The 19,001-nt window shown below is 38.9% G+C and overlaps 2 protein-coding genes across 3 annotated transcripts in view; both read left to right on the forward strand.

Annotated features, from left to right (window-relative positions):
• Positions 1-9,879, forward strand: part of rassf5 (Ras association domain family member 5) — a 29,085-nt gene extending 19,206 nt beyond the window's left edge. The window contains exons 3-6 of one of the 2 annotated variants that reach the window (XM_024269477.2): positions 5,184-5,297; positions 6,951-7,272; positions 7,890-8,005; positions 8,082-9,879. In XM_024269477.2, the coding sequence (XP_024125245.1) occupies positions 5,184-5,297; positions 6,951-7,272; positions 7,890-8,005; positions 8,082-8,225 (696 nt within the window). In that variant the 3' untranslated portion in view covers positions 8,226-9,879. The remainder of the gene's footprint in view (positions 1-5,183; positions 5,298-6,950; positions 7,273-7,889; positions 8,006-8,081) is intronic. The other variant, XM_024269478.2, reaches the window with a different exon arrangement.
• A 4,937-nt stretch (positions 9,880-14,816) lies between these two features.
• dyrk3 (dual specificity tyrosine phosphorylation regulated kinase 3) overlaps positions 14,817-19,001 on the forward strand; it is a 9,716-nt gene continuing 5,531 nt past the window's right edge. Inside the window, exons 1-2 of the mRNA XM_024269476.2 lie at positions 14,817-15,617; positions 17,674-17,783. Of these exons, the coding sequence (XP_024125244.1) occupies positions 15,575-15,617; positions 17,674-17,783 (153 nt within the window). The 5' untranslated portion in view covers positions 14,817-15,574. The remainder of the gene's footprint in view (positions 15,618-17,673; positions 17,784-19,001) is intronic.

The following is a 19,001-nucleotide window of genomic DNA, read 5'->3' on the forward strand; positions in this document are numbered from 1 at the left end:
TCTGCTTCACACTTTCACAGAAATGATGAAACATTAAAAAGACAAATGTGTGGCATGATGTGGTGAGAATAGACACACGAATTGTTTCATACGTGGGAGCTGTTAACCCTTTAACACCTGAGCTCCAGTGCTTTTCAACCCTTAACACGATCAATGTAATTCCAGTAGATTCTGAAGGAGAAAAGAGCGGCGTACTTTTCTCCTTCAGAATCTACTGGAATTACATTGATCCTGTGTAGGGCTGCCACAACTGGTCGACTAATTGATGACTATTAAAATAGTCGCCCACTAATTTAATAGTCGATTAGTCGTTATTTTATATTATATGTAGTCAGAGTGTAGTAAAGTTGAACAAAGTTGTGAATGTTCAGCACCAGAAAATGCAGTTTTTTATATTTGAGTCAGTGAGACCAAAACTTTGTCTATTGTAAAAATTAGTTCAGATGCCAGGCCTTAAATATATTCATGGCTGTGTTTTCAGCTTTTATAGTAATTTTCAAACGTGGCATTAACTAATATTTTAGCAACATGCTAATGTCTTTTTTTTTCTTATCAACTGGATTTTTTAGGCTAATTTAGCTTTTATTTTGGTAACAGGCTAACATTTTTGACAAATTTATTTTACTGAGGAATATTTTGTCTAATTTAGAATTTAGCTTGTATTTTAACAACAGGCTAACGTTTTTGATAAATTCAGTTTACTGAGGAATTTTACTCCATTTTGAAGTTTAGATTTTATTTTAGCAACATGCTAACGTTTTTTTTTTGTCTAATTTGTTATCTACTGATACTGATTTTTATAGGCTAATTTAGAGTTTAGCGTCTATTTTAGCAACATGCTAACATTTTTGGCTAATTCGTTATCTACCTATGTTTTATAGGCTAATTTAGAGTTTAGCTTCTATTTAAGCAGTATGCTAATGTTTTTGCCAAATTTAGTTTATTGAGGAATTTTAGGCAATTTTGGAGTTATCTAGTATTTAAGCAACGAGCTAGCTTTTTTGGCTAATTTGCTTTCTACTAAGGTTTTTAGTTTAGCTCATATTTAAGCACACACTAAATATTTTTGCTAAATTGGTTTGTATTATGAATTTTTAAGCAATTTTACTACAAATTTTTCTGAAATTTTGGTCAACTTCAAGGCTCTTTCATAGTTCTTTAGCAAAATTTTCAGTCTTTTAGCAAATTTAACATTTGGCAATTAGCTTTTGTTTTTTTCAGCAAATCCCTTCAGCAATTAAATTGCGTCACCATTTTAACAAACAGCTTTAGCATCTTCAGCGACTACTTTCAGCAAAAAGCATTCACACAAGTAATGCAAGTTTTCTAGTTTTTAGTTTAAAACTAATGATGGTTAAGATGTGTGCGTTACATCCACTTCACGCAATACCCGATTAGTCGACTAATCAATAAATATTATGATTATTTGAATATTAAAATAATCGTTTGTAGCAGCCCTAATCGTGTTAATGTTGAAAAGTTAAAGTATGTTAAAGATTTTGTGTTTAAGCGTCACCGACGACACCTCAGGTGTTAAAGGGTCAAATACTTGTTTCTAAGTTGTTCAACTGCACATGTAGAGCTCAGATTCTCTTCTCTTTATGAGTTATACCCAGAGTTTGCCCTGAATTAGGTAGTCAGATTCGTAAGTGTCTGTTTCTGTAGGACTGAGATGCTGATGAGGGTCGGAAAACTATACGCTCACACACTGAAAGTGACGTGGGTTCACTCAATATCCTCAGTAATGGAAGAGGCAGAGCCGAGGTGTGAGACGAGATCTTTTACACCCAGAAGAATTTTTTATTCTAATTAGGAATCAGATCATTCTCAACACAAATGTTCTTTTAGAATCAATAAAAAATCTATTTTTGCACCGATTTGCAAACTTCTACTCTAACTTTGCATTCACACAAAACGTGATTCGCGTGACAAATTTCATCATGCTGCGAATTTGCTGCTCAGCGCCTGTCAAAAATTGTGTTCCTGAGTTTGACTCCGAAGCTGCATGTGGGAGGAGCTACCAGCTAATGGTTTAAGGAAGGTCGCTAAGGAACAGCGTCTGTGGATTTCTCACTTAGAATGTATGGAAGACACAAATTATGTTGATAACAAGGTTTATTTATTGTGAAGAGTTCCACAAAAACATTAGTGATCATGTCTCCATGTTTGGGTTCATATGATTATTATTCAAATATTTTCCCGGTACAGGGGGCTGTGTCTGTATGACAGCCACTTCCGCTGTGTTTCTGTGTCTCTGTGGCTGAGCTTGAAGGCTAAATGTTTAGTATTAACCCTGGGGGGGAAACAATAAAATTAAGAGACCTTTTTCCTTTTTTTAATCTCTCGATGCGGCCCAAGTCGGTTGACCCTGCACCCCACAACGGCTCTCTGTCTGCCGACATATCGAGTGAGTGAGCTCTGCTGCAGGGGCGAAAGCGGCGATCTGTGCAGAGTGTATACCGCCTTCGCTCCAAAGTAGCCGGATGATCTCTGCAAACCTGCGGCTCCAAAGGGTAAAGGAAAAAGATGGAAGTTCTGGACAAAAATGCTCGCTTTGGAGTAGTATTCTACCCGCTGATGGAGTCACTGAAAACGTCACGTGCCCAAAGCTGAGTTCCTGATTGGGAGATGCGACGCGGTGATCTGTCAAACTTCAGCTATTTAAATTTTGGCTCTGCCGCCTGATTCACGCCTCGTCGCTCAACTGGAGCTACTGCTAGAACTTCGCGCTCCGCCCGTCGCTCAAATCACGCTGTTCCATTGACTTAACATTGAAACTGTCGCTCCACCACGCGAATCGTGTTCAGTGTGAATGCACCTTAACACTGGAGCTGTAGCTATAGTTTTTACATTCTTTTGACTATCGAAACTCTTCAACTGTTTAAGAGAAAAGCTGCTTTGCGCTGATGTCCATTATTTTATGCTAATGATGTGTTACATTTTGGTGCGAATCTGATATAAAAAGACGTTTTTCTCTGCGTCAGAATCTGCTGATTCATGTTGATCACAAAAAAGGTCGAAGTGTTACGGTATGTCAAAGAGCGTGTCGTTTAGGTGTCTCTGGTGACCTCTCTGGAGTTAAAAGGTATCTGGTATCCCTGGTCTTCATTGTTGGGATGCACAATGTATTTTTTTACTGACATCTGATACAGGTATTTGCAAACACCTGTTAGACGATACGGATTTTCCAAAATAAAAACTTGTGAATAGAATAGATCTTGAAGACATGTATGAACAGCTTTATAGTCAGCATTGACACAGCCAAAAGGTTGATGCTTTCCTTTGCTGATCAACAACCTGACTTTGTTTAGTCAAAGCAGACTAATTATGGCGCCAATTATTCCACTTTTTATAATTATCTGCTGATATTCTGATGAAATAATGCATGAATCCTTAATTTAACATTTGGTTTATCAGACTTGAATCCATGACCTCACAAATCAAATTACTACGATCAATAATTTACCTAATTATCCAGAGATGTGTTAACACATCTGAAAAACACGATTAAACAAGTATCTAAGTCAAAGAAAGAAATGTCTTGGCTTCAAAAGCAGGAGTGTGTTTTAGTTGAACCCTGGCAGCGCTGTGGTGACATTTCGAGAACTCGTATGACCTTTCCTGTCCGTTCTCATCAGTGAGACCCTCTGCAGTCACTGATGTCAACATTCAAGTTGTCACGGCCAAAGACATGTCGCTCATTGAAGTTGTTTGTGACATCAGTTAGAAAAACAAGCATGAAAACGTAAAATTTGACCCCATTCCTGACACCTGCTCTGGTATAGTTCAAAAAGAAGCAAAAGAGGATTGAGTGATATGATTCTGGTTCTTGAGCTTTTATTCACAAATTTAAAAAAATATATATATATGGCCTTCCATATCAACTTAACGTCTAATTGATTTATAATTAGTAATATAAGTTATTGCTCCATTTAAAGTCACCCATCTCATAAATGTAATGTTTATTTTCTGGGTGTACAGTCAAATCTTTCAACTCACGTCCAGCCAGAAATCCGTGGGACTTCCAGGAGTGAAAAGTCCTCTATTGTCCGGCGCTATTGTCCAGCGGTCGCTCTCGCTGGTATGCAGAAGAGAGGGCCGGGCACTGCCTCGACCACGTCTGGAAGCTCGTACAAACACAGGAATTCCTGTCAGCGTCTTTCACTTTGTTGTGGATTTCTAGAGAGGAGCAGACTCCTCCATACCCTTCAGATGGTCTTCTTGGCCTTTAGATCACACGTGTGCATAAATCTGTGTGTGTCTGATCTGACGTGCAAAGGAGTTTTTATTCTTCTGTCATATTTCTACATGGGTTTTATGCCGTTGGGTAGTGGTGCTGTAAAAAGGAGAAGGAGAAGCTCAGCACTCACCAAAATGTTTTTCTAAACAAAAGTGTAATTACCCTTAACTGTGGTCACGGTCCCATTTCCTCTTCTCTTCAGTGCCAGCCAGATTTCTGCATTTCTCGCCATCATAAAGCCGCCTCAGTTTCTGCACTTGTTACTAAGCTGAAGAATCATCAGAGGAGCTGAAGGACTCCCCTCCAGAAAACAGTTCTGCCCCACATTTGCTCTTCCTCCCACGCTCTCGGAACCACCACCCCCCTCCACAAAATGCAAACAAACTGTGGAAGGAGAGAAAAGCCATTGTGACAGAGGATGCATCCCACTGTACTATAAATAACCCAGCAAAGTCAGTGTTGCTAAGGCTGGCTCAGCACTCACTTTTTCATCATTCCTCACACCATACTTTTTTTTTTTTTGCTGCCACCCACTCTTTGACTCCCCCTCGTTCTCCCACTTTTCATGTCAGGGTGAATTATTGAGCTGAGGGAGGCAGGGCTTCTCCTGGGCTGTGATGAATGTAGGAGGAGCTCCATTCACATCATTTCTTGTCTCCGTGTAGATTTGCTGGGTTACATAACCGCTCTAAGTGATGAGAAGAGTCAGAGAACCTCTGTGTTTATCTGGATGCTGAAGCTTGGCACAGGTGTACAGCGTCCGTCCAGACTCCTGTTTTTCTGTTTAACATGATGCAAAGTGTGACTCTACATTAGTCAAGACGCATCCTAAAAAACAGATTTCTTCTCATCCTGGAGTTTATTCCTCTCAAACCTCAAAGCACCATGTGAAACAGCACCATCTGCTGGTGAAGAGCAACACTCACTTTCATTCATCTTTCAGCAGAATGTGAAAAAGGAGGAAGATGCAGGAGGGACTCCGGCGCTGTCGGAGGAGGAGGTGCACGCCAAGATAGAGGAGTATAACACTCAGGTCTCCAACCATGGCATGAACCTGGTGAGTTTTATCACCACACTCTATTTATCTAATGAGGGACGTGACCTTCCCTTTTACACGTGTTGTTCTTCATTACTTAATGGACAGAAATAATAAAACAGATTTATCTTACTGCTTTAACATCTTTAGTGCTTGTTTCCTAAAAAAACAACAATGATAGAACAACTAAATCAAACATTCCGTGTTGATTATGTCAGAAAAGTTTTCAGAAACACAAACGACTTCCTTTTGTAGAATAAAGAAATGCAGCAACACAGGAAACAGATTAAGTTTTACAACAGAAGACCAGATCATTTCTAAAGCGTTTCATTTCCTAAATGTTTTTGTTTGTTTCTAAAAAGTTTATAGTTTAAAAAAGTTTATTAAAAAAATAAATGTTGTCACATTTCAAAAGTTACTTTGGGGTCAAATCAGGATCGAGTTGAAGTGAACAAAAAACCTGATTGATTTGAAAAAATAATTTGAAAACAGTTTTAAATTCAAACGTCCATGTTGGAAACTTGAAGAAAACGTTGACATCTTTTAAAATAAAACTGTAAATTTCTAAAAATATATTTACTTTAAACTTGTGAGAAATATTGTAAATTTGAAACTTGAATTTAATAAAAGCTATAAATCTAAAACTGTTACCAAATAGAAGCTAGTGTTCATCACCATAACCTCTGTCACCCCGCGTCAATCGTGTCCCGGTAATCAATGGGCTCAGAGCCCCACCCCCAAATGTAATAAGGGTCAACACCGAAAACCAAAAGTCTGAATTGAAACTGTAAACTGAGGACTGAAAGCAGGGGAGAGAGGGAGATAAACAAAAATAAGCAAAAAACTGAAAAACAGCAGCTGTTACAAAAACGTTATTTTATGTTTGATTAATAGTTTTAGATTTATATTTTTTGTTTTTTGATTAATGTTTCTGTTTACTTTTTTTCACATTTTCAATATGTCCTTTAAGTTTACAATGTGAACTTCTGAGTTTAAAACTCTTTTCTAATTTTCTTGTTTTTCCCAAATTTAAAATGTCTATTTTTGAAATCTCCAATGTCTATTTTTCAAAATTTAAGTCTATTTTTTAAATCTCCATTGTCAATTTTTGAAAATGCAATGTCTATTTTAAAATCTCTAAAGTCTGTTTTTTAAAATTGCAGTGTCTATTTTTCAAATCTCCAATATATATTTTTCAAATATATGTCTATCTTTCAAATATGCAAATGTGTATTTTTTTTATTCATGTCTATTTTTCAAATCTCCTATGCCTTTTTTTCAATTTATGTCTATTTTTGACATCTCTGGTGTCTATTTTTATAATTTATATATCTATTTTTAATCTCCAAGTCTGTTTTTTTTTAATTTACAATGTATATTTTTTTTAAATTACATTGTCTATTTTTCACATTAATGTTCAGGTTTCTAATTCACTTTAAGCTAAACCTAAGGTGACCCCTATAAATTTTGATCCATATATTTATGCTCATCTTAGATCACAAAGCTATGGGGAATGTTCAGACATTTTTAAGCCAGTAAAAATGTCTACTAAAGACGAGTGACTTATAAACAAGTGAATAGAAAAGAGTAAAGACGAGGATTCCAGCGTGTCCTGTTACTGTTTAGCTGTAGTTCATCACAGTCGTCTGAGCTCCTCTTTCTGGTGTTCTTCAGGCTGCAGACGGATCCTACACGGGTTTCATTCAGGTGCACCTGCGGCTCAGTCGACCGGTCACGGTCCAAGCTGTGGAGAAGGCGGGCTCTGAGGGAGGCTTCAGCCACAGCCTGGTTCCATCAGACGAGCAGGAAGAAACGGACTGTGGACCCACAGAAAAGAGAACTTCCTTTTATTTGCCTCAGAACTATTTGACGCATCTCCACATCAGCTCTCAGAACACAACCGAAGAGGTCATCAAAGGCCTGCTGAAGAAGTTCGAGGTGAAGGACAATCCCCGCAAGTTCGCTTTGTACAAGCAGACGCACCGCGACGGACAGGGTGAGCAAACGCTCTTCTGCTAAACATGGAGGGAGGAGATTCATGCAATGATTTGGCAAGAAATATCAGTAACACTTTAGATGAGGTGCTGCGAAACAGTATAATGTTGACAGAGAGTCAATAGATGTTTTAAGCTTTTAAGCAGTTTATTAATATGACCTTTGTAGACAATGGTCTCACTTTAGAAGTTAATGCATTTTACTATGTATGTTAATAAACATTATTCAGCTTATCGTGGTAATAAATGTCTTTCTAACAACCTATAAACACATTAATGTTTGTTAATAAAGCTTGTTAAGGAATCTTATTATAAGGTGTTTAAAAAATACTTTTAAACGGCAGCATTTCTTTTTTTTTAAGACACTGAAGAAGTAAAATATCAAAGAAAAATCCAATTTTGACTTCAGTACATTTTATTTTGTTATCTTTGCTGTAATTTTCTGTCAATTTGAAATTTGCCGAGTTTGAAATAAAAGTGACAACATCTATTTGATTATAGAATTATGTTACGTTTTCTTTCCTTAAAATACTGTTAGCATGTTTTCTAAAGGACCCTTAATGTATCCTGGATCAAGGCCCACTCATTCCATCTTTTCACCCGTTTGTCTGCCGTGCAGATCTGTTCCAGAAGCTTCCGCTGACCGAGCGTCCTCTCCCTCTGAGGCTAATCGCAGGGCCCGACACAGAGCGGCTCAGCTTCGTCTTTAAGGAAAACGAGACTGAAGAAGTGGAGGTGAGTGAGTGAGGGAGCACAGCAGCACACGTTGGTGATGATTCTGTTTTCATGGACGCCCTTTTTCCTCTCGCAGTGGCACGCCTTCTCTGTCCCGGAACTTCAAAACTTCCTGGTCATCCTTGAGAAAGAAGAGTTGGAGCGCATCAGAGCCGTGCAGCAGAAATACACTCTCTACCGGGAGAAATTACAGCAAGCTCTACAACAACATGACCCCTGACCCCGCCCCCTCGCCACCTTTTCAGCCCAGAGAGAGACTGGCCCTTTAAACCCCCAAACTTCATCCTGAACTCCTGCTGATGGATCCCACCGATTCTCCTCCTTTCTCAGGATCGACACGCGCTCCCTTAAGGCGTTCAAAGGCGCTCCTCAGGGAGCCGTCTCTGGACGTGTAGTGTTTCTATTGCCAAGGACACAAACAGGGAAGACCTGGACTGCAGCTTCGCTTCACGCTGATGTGAAGCTGTAGGTTGTGATGCCCTCCTCTTCGCTATCGTTGCTGCTACTGCAAGTGTTACTTATGCATGAGTCTCCGCTCATCTGCCCCGCACATAGTTAAATCTGAAGGCATGTTTTCTTTTTTCTTGTTTTTTTCTACGGTTTGCAGGGGTGGAGGGACCGCCACGCTTCATTTCAGCTGTTGCTGTTTTTTAGTTCTTACAACAAGGACTGGAGGCAAATAGAGATCCATTCTCTGATTTTTCTCAGGGAGCATGTCTTTAGCTGAGAGGAGGAAAGATGGCCCCCACCTTCCTTTAGTGCATGCTCGTTTATTCCTTTACCTGAGACGACGACACCCGCTCTCACCTGCAGATCCTAACGCCACCACAACTGTGACGTTACTCCTCTTTGCTTCGCCTCAATCGAATCCGCCTTACATGAGCTCCACCTGCGAGTGACTCGAGAGGCAGCCAGAACCTTTACTCAACTAACACTGTTACTGTGGGTCACACGTGAATGTGAGAGGACACCAAAGCTCAGAGGAAGAGGTGTCGGAGGGACCTGGAACAACCAACCAGCTTCTGTTTTGCACATTTAGATGCAGGTCTCACCCGCGTGGGGCTGCGCATGCTTTGATGCTTCGGTTTATCCTCCTGCCTTCTTCCCCATAGAAAAGAAGATTTAAAGCATATTTAAAATGTGTGATAGTGGCTCTGATGTACCAATGATGTTTGTTATGCATATGTAGACACTGGAAACAAGAGTGACACGGTTGAACTCTGTTTTTATGAATAATATTTTTGGTATCATTCCTGCTGGCTGGAGTGTGTGTGTGTGTGTGCGTGTGTGCGTGCGTGCACGTGCTCATGAGGACGGGAGAATGAATGTGTGTTTATCAGCTCTCCCTTATATGACCTCATTTAGTGTCATTTCACAGGCAGGTGAAGGTTTTGTTTGAGTTTTTGCATTTCTTTAACTGATATAAATGAGGCCTGTCATCCACACATGTCTCTGTTGACCTTTGACCTTTTGCCCTCGCTTCCCCCCACTGGCAGTGCCTTTTGTTTCATTCCCCCCTCTAGAAGAGGTGTGTCCGCACACAGGTGTGCCTCCTGGCTCATGTTTGTGTGCTTTTGCATGTGCGCAAATCTTTCCTTTTTCTTTTTTTTTTTTTTTTTGGTTGGCGCTTTTTGCATATTTTGTTTTTCCTTCAGTTCACTTCTCATCTGTCCAAAGAGTCCTCTGTGGGAGTGTGCGAGTGTGAGTGTGTGTTTATTTATTTCACGGTTCACAACCATCCAAGGACATTATATCATGGAAAGACTTTTTCGTTGCCTTTTTTTATGTTTCTTTTGAGAAAAAAATGTATATACATATAAGTAGAAATGTACAAAATATTGAAATGAAATTAAAAGATAAATCTTTATTGAAAATGTGTGTTTGCTTTTTCAAAAATGTCTTTTTGTGTCATTTTTCTGATGATGGAGGACATCTAATATAAAAAAATTAGGCTTAAAATTGTATTTTTGAGTATTTTTTTAGTCAAATTGTTGTTAATCAGGAGCCGACAAAAAAGTCCTGCTGAAAAAAAGAGCTTATTTGTGACAGAAAATATGCTGGGAGGGCACCTGTAGACGACTAGATCAATGCATTTTTTTGTTTTTCTCATCGGAGCTGGAAAAATAAGTATGGCAGGATAGCTCCAATATTGCTCGTCATATTTGTTGCACCAGTGTTTTGACATCAGGGGTGTGAGGGGCTGTAAGCTAGCTGGAGAGCGCATAAGCAGGTGGGTGATGGGAAGAGGGGCCAGGGCCAACAGTCCCATCCCACAATTCAGAGGTGAACTTTTAAATAACAGCCGTTCTGCAGAAACTATGTCCTAGAAAACGATAGAAGAAGGAATCTTGAACCACCTCAAAAATCGATTTGGAAGGCAACTATTCAATTATAAAACAAATTATGTTTGTGACGAATATGACACAATTATCAAAACATCCCAAATCGGCATTTTTTAAAAATGTTTCTCTTAACTACAATATGGAAGCGTTTGTGCAACCTGCAGTTCCAGAATCATGCGTGGTTCTTTGACTCTCTGGTCAATGAAGAATAAAAACACAACCAGAATTTAGACACACCACATTATACAACAGATTTTCTATTTTTGAATACATTCAAGGATTTTAAGTGTGTCTAATAGTTAAAAAGTACAGTAAGAGTCAATGATTTAGCTCTGATTTAAGTTTGGTTTGTTAGAATCACAAATATCTGACTGAGATGCACCACAAATAGTAAAATAAACTTTTTTTAAATCACTTAGTCATGTACCTCTACATTTGCTGCATTGAGATGATCCTATGTGACACAGGGTGTCTTTTATTTTGAAAGGCAGTCATATAAACGTCTGTTAAAAGTAGTGGTATTTCTTAATAGTATTTTCTCTTTTTGTGTATCATTTATTTATTCCAAAAGAACAACACTTTAGTTATATATATATACATGAATAAGTGACATCAACATGGATCCAAATCAGTGTCTTTATTTTTCTAGTGTATAAATATATTTATTCCGTTTTTTTTGCATGATTTTGAACACAAATGCAAAAAACAACCCCACTCCCCCCACTGTTAACAATTATATTAACAGAATATATACACAAAAAAATAAATAAATACCTTAACTTACATATATATATATATATATATATATATATATATATATATATATATGTATACAGACAAACACATAAACAATTATACTTAAATCAGTTTGGAAAATCCTTTCAGACAGTTTTTATTTTTCTAAAGGGTGAAGTCAGACTCTTTGGCTCCTCCCAGGTTGTGTTCAGTCAGAAATCTACTCCAACGGTTCCTTAAAAAAAACTAATATCACGTTTTATCATTAGACGGATAGAACCACACATTGTGATTTTGCATGTTTTTGTATTTCCTATATATTTAATTTTGTGTGACATAACTTACATTCCGTGTGACTTTTATCCAATTGACCTTCCACACTATAAAAGCCAAAATTCTTCTAAACGGTCAATTAAGGCAAAGTCAAGGCCGGTTGGATGATGAGATCTGGAAGGTCGGCCATGTTTGTGTGCTCTTCAAAAAAATTTTAAGTGAAAAACACTTCCACTTGTTACTTTTACTTTAAATCATGTACGTTTTTTGATTATTTAAAAGTCATAAAACCATAGAGAATCATTTATGGATCATAATCGATGCATCCCTAGAAAACAACATAGTCATAACTAAAAAAACAAAACAAAAAAACAGTGGGAACGATTTTAAAATAACTCAAAAGACGACGGGCGGAGTGAGACTTTAAACTCTCAAATGCATTCAGGAATCTGAAAGGCAGCTGTGCATTACTCCATCATCTATAGGAGCAGATTGTCCTGTTTAGACATGACTTTAGGAGATTTGGCTGAGCCAATTGTCTCATTGTATTTAAACCTCCAGCAGGTGGCGTGACTGATCCGATTTGCTATGCTGGTCCATCTGTGCCACATGCTAACAGTTACAGACAGTTACACAGAAACACGTTTCATGCATTGATATATTTGACACAGAGGTTTTGCATCAAAGTTTAGTTTGCTCTCGAGGATTGAAGGAGGAAAAAGACCAGAAAACTCCTGCATGTCAGGAAAGCTAAATTGAATACGTAGCTTTCCAGCTCCTCCTGTGACCTCCTGTAGTTGTGGTGGAGCTGAACTTGTCATTTACACCTTGAACTCCTTACTGAGGCAAGTGTACAAAGCACTTCAGCGGCGTAATCAGCCACTATCCAAGAATAATCATCAGCACAGCTGGAGTGGCCTTAGAGGCTGGCTGCTGTCCAGATTGTCGTCTGAAACTGTGTCAACATGAATATTTATGGCAGCAAATATAGACAGACCCCTCTTCTCACCTCTGAGAAAGAGCTAAGATTAGCATCGCCCTCTGTCCAGCTTCAATCACTTTCTGGAATTAGCCTCTTTCCCCTTCTCATGCCGGCCCGGTCTTACTCTGTCTGTCCTCTTCCCTCCCTGAAACTATTTCCAGCCCAGCGTGGAGCTCCACATCCTCTCGGGTTACCGTGCACAGTTTTCCTCATAGGGTATGCAGAGTGAATGACCAATGGAGCCTAAGGAGGGCTCCACTTACCAGGGTTTAAAAACGCTGTTTTCTTGGCCCTGGAGAAATGTCAGAGGAGGAGCTCGTGAAGGGGTTACGTGCTTCCATGACAACAAATGGATTGTAACACAACATCTGTAAAACTCAAAAACGGTCACAAAATAAAGTTAATTTTAGCATTCTGATTCACCATCATTCTCTAACAATAAGAACTTTAGTCTTTTATTGATTGATTGCTAGGTTGTCAAATACATTTGTCCAGATGAACATCATAAATTGAGTTAAAACATTTTTTTTTCCAAAGCTCTTTGTATGTTCATCAAAAGTAGTGGGTTCAACAACCTCACATTTTCATATTTTATGAATATTCACCTCCAGAATGATGTTTTTCTAGTTCCACAATAGTTCTGGTGACTGATTTAAACTGCTAATAAAAAAAACAACTATTTCCATGACCTAAATATATTAATCATGACTTTATTTGTTAGCTAGATGTCAAGTAGTATATTTAAAATGGTTTCCAAAACAGTACAGTAATGTTTTGAAAATAAAGGCTTCTTTACTCCTCAAGGTACTTCACATTTTTAGAAAGTATTCTTCAAAATGACACATCAAGAAATAGTTAAAATTGTCATATAGCTCTAGCATTTTTATTCCAGCTGATTTCAATTTGTTTTAAATAAATTCTAAGACCCCACAGTTTTGTCTATGAAAGTACTGCTACATGACGTCTTTCCTAACTATAATTTCATTATAATCTTTAGCATCTTTGCACTAAAGTATTTCATTCCATGCCAAAACTTTTGTTTTATTTACTTTCTTCATTTACATAGAGATAAATTGTATGATGGAGTAATAGGGCTCCAAAACATAAAAAAATAACCAATTGACAAGAATAAAGTCATAAAATTGTGAGAAAAAAATTGTAATTTCACAAAAATAAACACATAAGCTGTTTTTTTTCTTCATTTTTGATTCGATATTTTGTTATTTCATTGCTGCCCTCATTAAGCCTGTTTAACTGCCTCTGTAAATTAATAAGGATAAATGCCAGAGAAAAGCAGTTACAATTTAGCTTAAATATTCAATATAAATTCTCAAAAATGACTACCATAAATATTAAACAAAACTTCTGAGGCTTCAAAGACCCACTCCCATCATGTTTTGATCTATTCCCAGTAATATTTGATTGTGCTGTTTTAGCCAAATTTTTTTTTTTTTTTAAATGTAGTTTTCTGGAACATAGTTTCTGCTGAGCAGTAGTTCATTATTAATTACCTTCTCTGTTGTGGGTGGGACGTTTGGTGCGGAGAAAGCCTGCCCATACTTCCCGACATCCATTTGATCTCAATTCTACCTTACAGCCCCTCACACCATCAACCCAACATTACCAGCAAAACAAAAACTAGCAAAACGAAGACATAAATGGATCGACAAGTAGAAGTGTCAGAAAATAGTGGGCATTAACTGTATAAGAGAACTGGACTGAGTGAGTGAAACATAATTCAAAATGATTTACTTCAATTTCCAACAAAATTAAGTCAATCCAATCGCCATTTATTTTGTGATTTGTTCGCCACCGTGTTGGAACCAGACATCTTCAGTAAGCCGTTATTTATAACTTGAATAATTTGTGCTACGGCAAAAATATTGTTTACAAAAATGAATATAAGTAAGAACATGTTAGAAAGAAGTAGCAGAACAAGAATGGTTATTCTTAAAAATAAAATGACTGAAGAAAATCTGTTTGTTTTTCATTAGAAGTCTATGGCTTTTTGAGACCAGTGGGTACTTCCTATTTAGAGTGCAAGGGGGGAGGGATTACTCATTCCAGTTCTCATGTACTGGCAATGTGAACGGAGCTTGCGGCTAGCCGTTGTAGGATCTACGTTACACCTACAAGCTTTTTCCAACAGCATTTTTGTCTCCTCATGGTTTAAAACGGTTTGATGAAAGAAATACTAAGCTGAATTCTTTTTATTTATGTATTTAACCTTTATTTTAGATTAGATCTCTTTTTAAAGGGAGATTGTATTTCTATATGTCCTCTATCATAAAAAAAGGCCACAGTAATCTACTAAAACACCAAAAACACAATTTCCATCAAAATCATCTTTATCGAAGCTTTTTTGACTCAATAAATGTGTTTTCTACACGCAGTGGAGTACTAGAAGTTGTTCATTCTGCGGTTGGACGGTGGGGGGCGCTGCTGTTCTGGCTGGCTGGAGCTGGCTAAGCCCCGCCCTGCTCCCCCTCCCTGTTCTCGTGCGCTGTCTCCGAGCTGAAGACGCCCTTAGCAACAACGCGCAGCCCCGTCGAATAAGATACTCTCTCCAGTCCAGCCGTGGAGCATTCGTCCTCTTCCTCCAGCGGAAGCCATACGCGGAAAAACACTCGAGCAGACATGAAACTTTTCTCCAGCTAGCCTCGTTTTGTGGCTGGCCGCTCCTGAAGACAAACGAGGCAGCCCCCGAGCTGTCCCGGTGGAGAACAAATCCGGTGGGATCGAGTCGACGAGTGGGATCGCTCCTGGTGTCTACAAAGCCAGCGAACTGGGACGGGAATGGTGCTCTGGGTCGACTCATTGTTCTGTCAGAGAGAGGCGAGGGGCACGCGGCTCAGACCGTCAAACTGTGACATTTGGACTAATTTCAGCTGGGGGAGCGACTCCGGTCCGCACGAGCGTTTTTTTTTTTTGCGAGCTAGCTGGCTAGCTGTTTGAGGAAAACGACCCCCACCGCCCGTTGAGGATCCTCGGAGTGATTCTGCTCCCACCAAACAAAGATGAAATTCTCTCAAACCAACAAGTGATTTAGTTAACCCGCATAGAACGAGGAGAAGGTTTTTCAAAGTAAAAGGCTTTGGACACATCCTTTTAAATAAAGTTTTTAAATGTTTTGCTTAGTTGGTAGGGCGACCACCGTTTGAACTTTTTGCTACTTTTTCTATTTTGGATTTTGTTCTCCCCAACTTCGGATGCTGGCATCACTTACCATCTGCAGTCATGATGATAATAAGCAGAAAACCAGAGGGCCCAATGTCAACAGGTAAACAGAACCCGTTGTAATGTTTACTTTGTGCTTTTTCTTGGCGGTGTTTTGTTTTTGTCTCGTTGCTCAGAACATGCGCAGGTTGTTGCTAAATTCACAGGACATAAGGTTGTCAAAATGATTTATTTTGCTTTATGACTCATAATAAAAAAATAGTAGAAGTTTTTGTACAGCACTCCAGGAAGTACAGCGTTGTTTTCCCGTCATCCCCTCGGTTATCTCTGTAACTCAGTCATCATTTCAGTTGTTTACTAAATTTAACCCTTTTTTTCTCCCTTTGGAGTTGTTTTCCAAATAGTTTAACTTAAGTTTAGTGGTTTGGGGTTTAAAGAAGAAAGTGTAGTAAACTTTAGTTGTAACTTATAGTTAGTAACAAGTTAAGACTCTATAAGTTGGATGTCAAACTCAGCCGTCAATGGGATCAGAATCCAAAACACACTTTAGGTTGTGGACCGAACAGGATTAACATTTATTGAACACTCTAAAACATTTTTTTTTTTACAACTGTAACTTTTTAACATAACTATAGACTAGATATATAGCATTACTTAGGATAAAGCTGAAGATGCTGAAATTATAAAGCTGAAGATGCTGAAATTAATAGCTAAAGACGCTGAAGCTGATAGCCAGCTGAAGTATTAGCTAAAGGCCAAATTAGCCCAGAAAATAGATTAGCCAAAACAACTAGAATGTAGGTGAAAATATAGCCAAACTTCAAAATATCCTAAAAAAAACAGAAAAAAAACATAAATTAGCCAAAACAGCTAGTATGTCGCTGAAATCTTAATAAAATTCCAAAATAGCCTAAAAATCTTGGTAAATGCCAAAATAGTTAAAAATAGTTAGAAATGAGTGCAAAATAACATTGGGCCATTAATAACAATAATTAAAATTATCTGCAGGGCCGGATACAATTACCGGATCTGGCCCCCGGGCCTTGACTTTGACACGTGCTCTAAAATAGACTTAAAAACTCATTGATTTGAGTTTTGCCTGAATGTGTGGAGGACTGACCCCCTGTGGTTGAGTGATTAGGAGTTTGCTGAAGGCTAATGGGGTCTATGTTAGCCTAATATAATGTGTAGAGCCCTAATGCCCCTGGTTGCTGTGCTGTGCAGGTTTAATACGTCTGTTTCCAAGCAGCACGTCTAATCTGTCCAGGAGCCGGTCTGTTGACGAACTCGCACAGGGGACATGGGTGTGACGCACCTGTACACGGTTACAGCACTGAGGGACTAGTCAAAGAGAAAATCAGCTGAAGGTTTTTCACTAATGAGCTATCTAAACGCAATAACTGAGACGCTTGGACATTGCGTTTTGTTGCACTGAAAGAGAAACAAACGTGTAGGCTAGATGACTAGAGAAAAACAGCCAGCCGATGAGTATTTGTCATCTTTGCAACACATCTACACCTACAGTTTCTGATCGTTTACAACTCTTTAAAGCATCTTGGCTTACTGTGGGTGTTTGGCGTGATGCCACAGAGGTGATCAAGAAACGTTTCACCATTGAATGGCGAGCTCCCGCATCCCTCCATGTTGGCACTAGCCAAACACACCTGGCGTGTGCCTTAAATGACTTGGCCTGGATGCACAGATGGAAAGATGCTGTCGTCACAGAGGCATCTGTTACCCCCATTAGGCCAATAATACCACTTGCAGTGCTTGCGATCTGGGACCCTAAGCCTCATGTAAGCTGGTCGGGTCAGAGGCCTGGCCCTGGAAACAATGTGTGGGACACAATAGATACAATGGTGGATATCTGCTAATGACGGGCTTTTCACAGTAAATGTTTCTCCATACAGCAGTTTGGTCTCCAGAGCTCAGCAGGACATTGACTGAAGGCTGCGACAAAACATTCGTCCTAATCTCGTCATACTTAACGAAGCCGCTGGGTTGATTGATAAGATTATTGATGGGTCTTTTTCTTGATTAATGCAAATAGCCTTCTCTGTCTGTGGTGATTAAACCGTCTTCTTCAGACGTGAAGTTTGTCTTTGCTTATTATCCACGTTATCATGCTGATTAAAGCATTCTCTTGTTTTGCCCTATAGCACGCCATGGCGACGGCCTGTATGACTCCTACATGAGGACAGACCACATCCTCAAAGACGACGCAGACACACACAGTCCGACTGGGATGCCCACGATGCCCAAACACACGGTATGCATGCATTTACAGTTCGGCGGTTAAAGCCGGTTAAACCTGTTACCTGTGCTGAGTCTCCGTCTTCAGACTTCCTGGCTATCTGACAGATATCCCCTGATCAGCTGTGTTTATAATCGTCACATTTGTGCCTCTCTTCAGACCTGCTGTGTCACTTAGGAGGCTTAGCCAGGTTTATACTCCTCAGTATGATTCATATGTGATTATATAATCCAAAACACCATGCTGGATAGTTCATAGTGGAAAAGATGTAGTGTATTTTTTGGAGGCCGAATCCAAACTTTTCACCTACGTCTTTTCCCAACCCCTACATTTAGCCATCCAAATGTAGAGTTATGGAATAATAGTGTCTTCAAATTTGGACGCAAGCAAGTCCCACTCGATGACGTCGTTGATGGTCTCCGGTCGGCTACATTAGCACTCAAAAATACATAACAAAATGGGTTTAATGACTTTAAAAAGGTCATTGCTAAACCAGAAAGTCATTACTTACACTTGAATGTAAACCTCTGTGCTTCAGAGTGCACAAACGTGAAGAAATGTGATGCTTTTCTGTGGCACAGCGCACCGTCACGGTGGAGGGCTCTGCATCCCCGAGGGTTAGCCCTTAAAAAATACTATTTCAGACACCCCTAAACTTTCAAATGGTTTGGCTGGGGCTTCAACTCATACTCAAGTGTGATGGGAGATTTTCAAATGAAAAAGTAGCAGCCACTAGTGGGCACTGTAGGCCACTTTTGCCACTGACACCAACACAGAAGAAGAAGAAGCATTGATTAGTTTAATGTCGGGCTCGACAGAATTGTGTCAAAGCAAAGGATGAAGAATTAAACGAATTTAGTGATTTCAAGTAATAAAATTAGATTAGTGGACTTGTTAGCATGCTTTTTATGCTATTGCTATCTGAATAATTGTTTATATGTTGTGCTAATATACTCGATTAGACTAAATAAGCATCAATGTGTTGCAGTAGTAAAGTGTGCATATATTCAGTCTATTATTCCATTCCTTTATTATGATTTGCCTTTCAAGATCAAATGTCCTGTTTTTTTGCTAATTAAAATTCTCACAAAAGAGGGACTTGTATTTTAATTTTTTTTTCTTCTTTGTTGTACTTTTTATGGCTACAGCCACTTCTGCTCCTTAGGAGCCAAAAGTCTTAAAAATACAGTAGATTTCTCTTTGTGTGAGCTTCCTGACCCTGCCAAGCTTGAT

This window comes from Oryzias melastigma, linkage group LG5 (assembly GCF_002922805.2).
Source record: "Oryzias melastigma strain HK-1 linkage group LG5, ASM292280v2, whole genome shotgun sequence".
Lineage (NCBI taxonomy): Eukaryota > Metazoa > Chordata > Actinopteri > Beloniformes > Adrianichthyidae > Oryzias > Oryzias melastigma.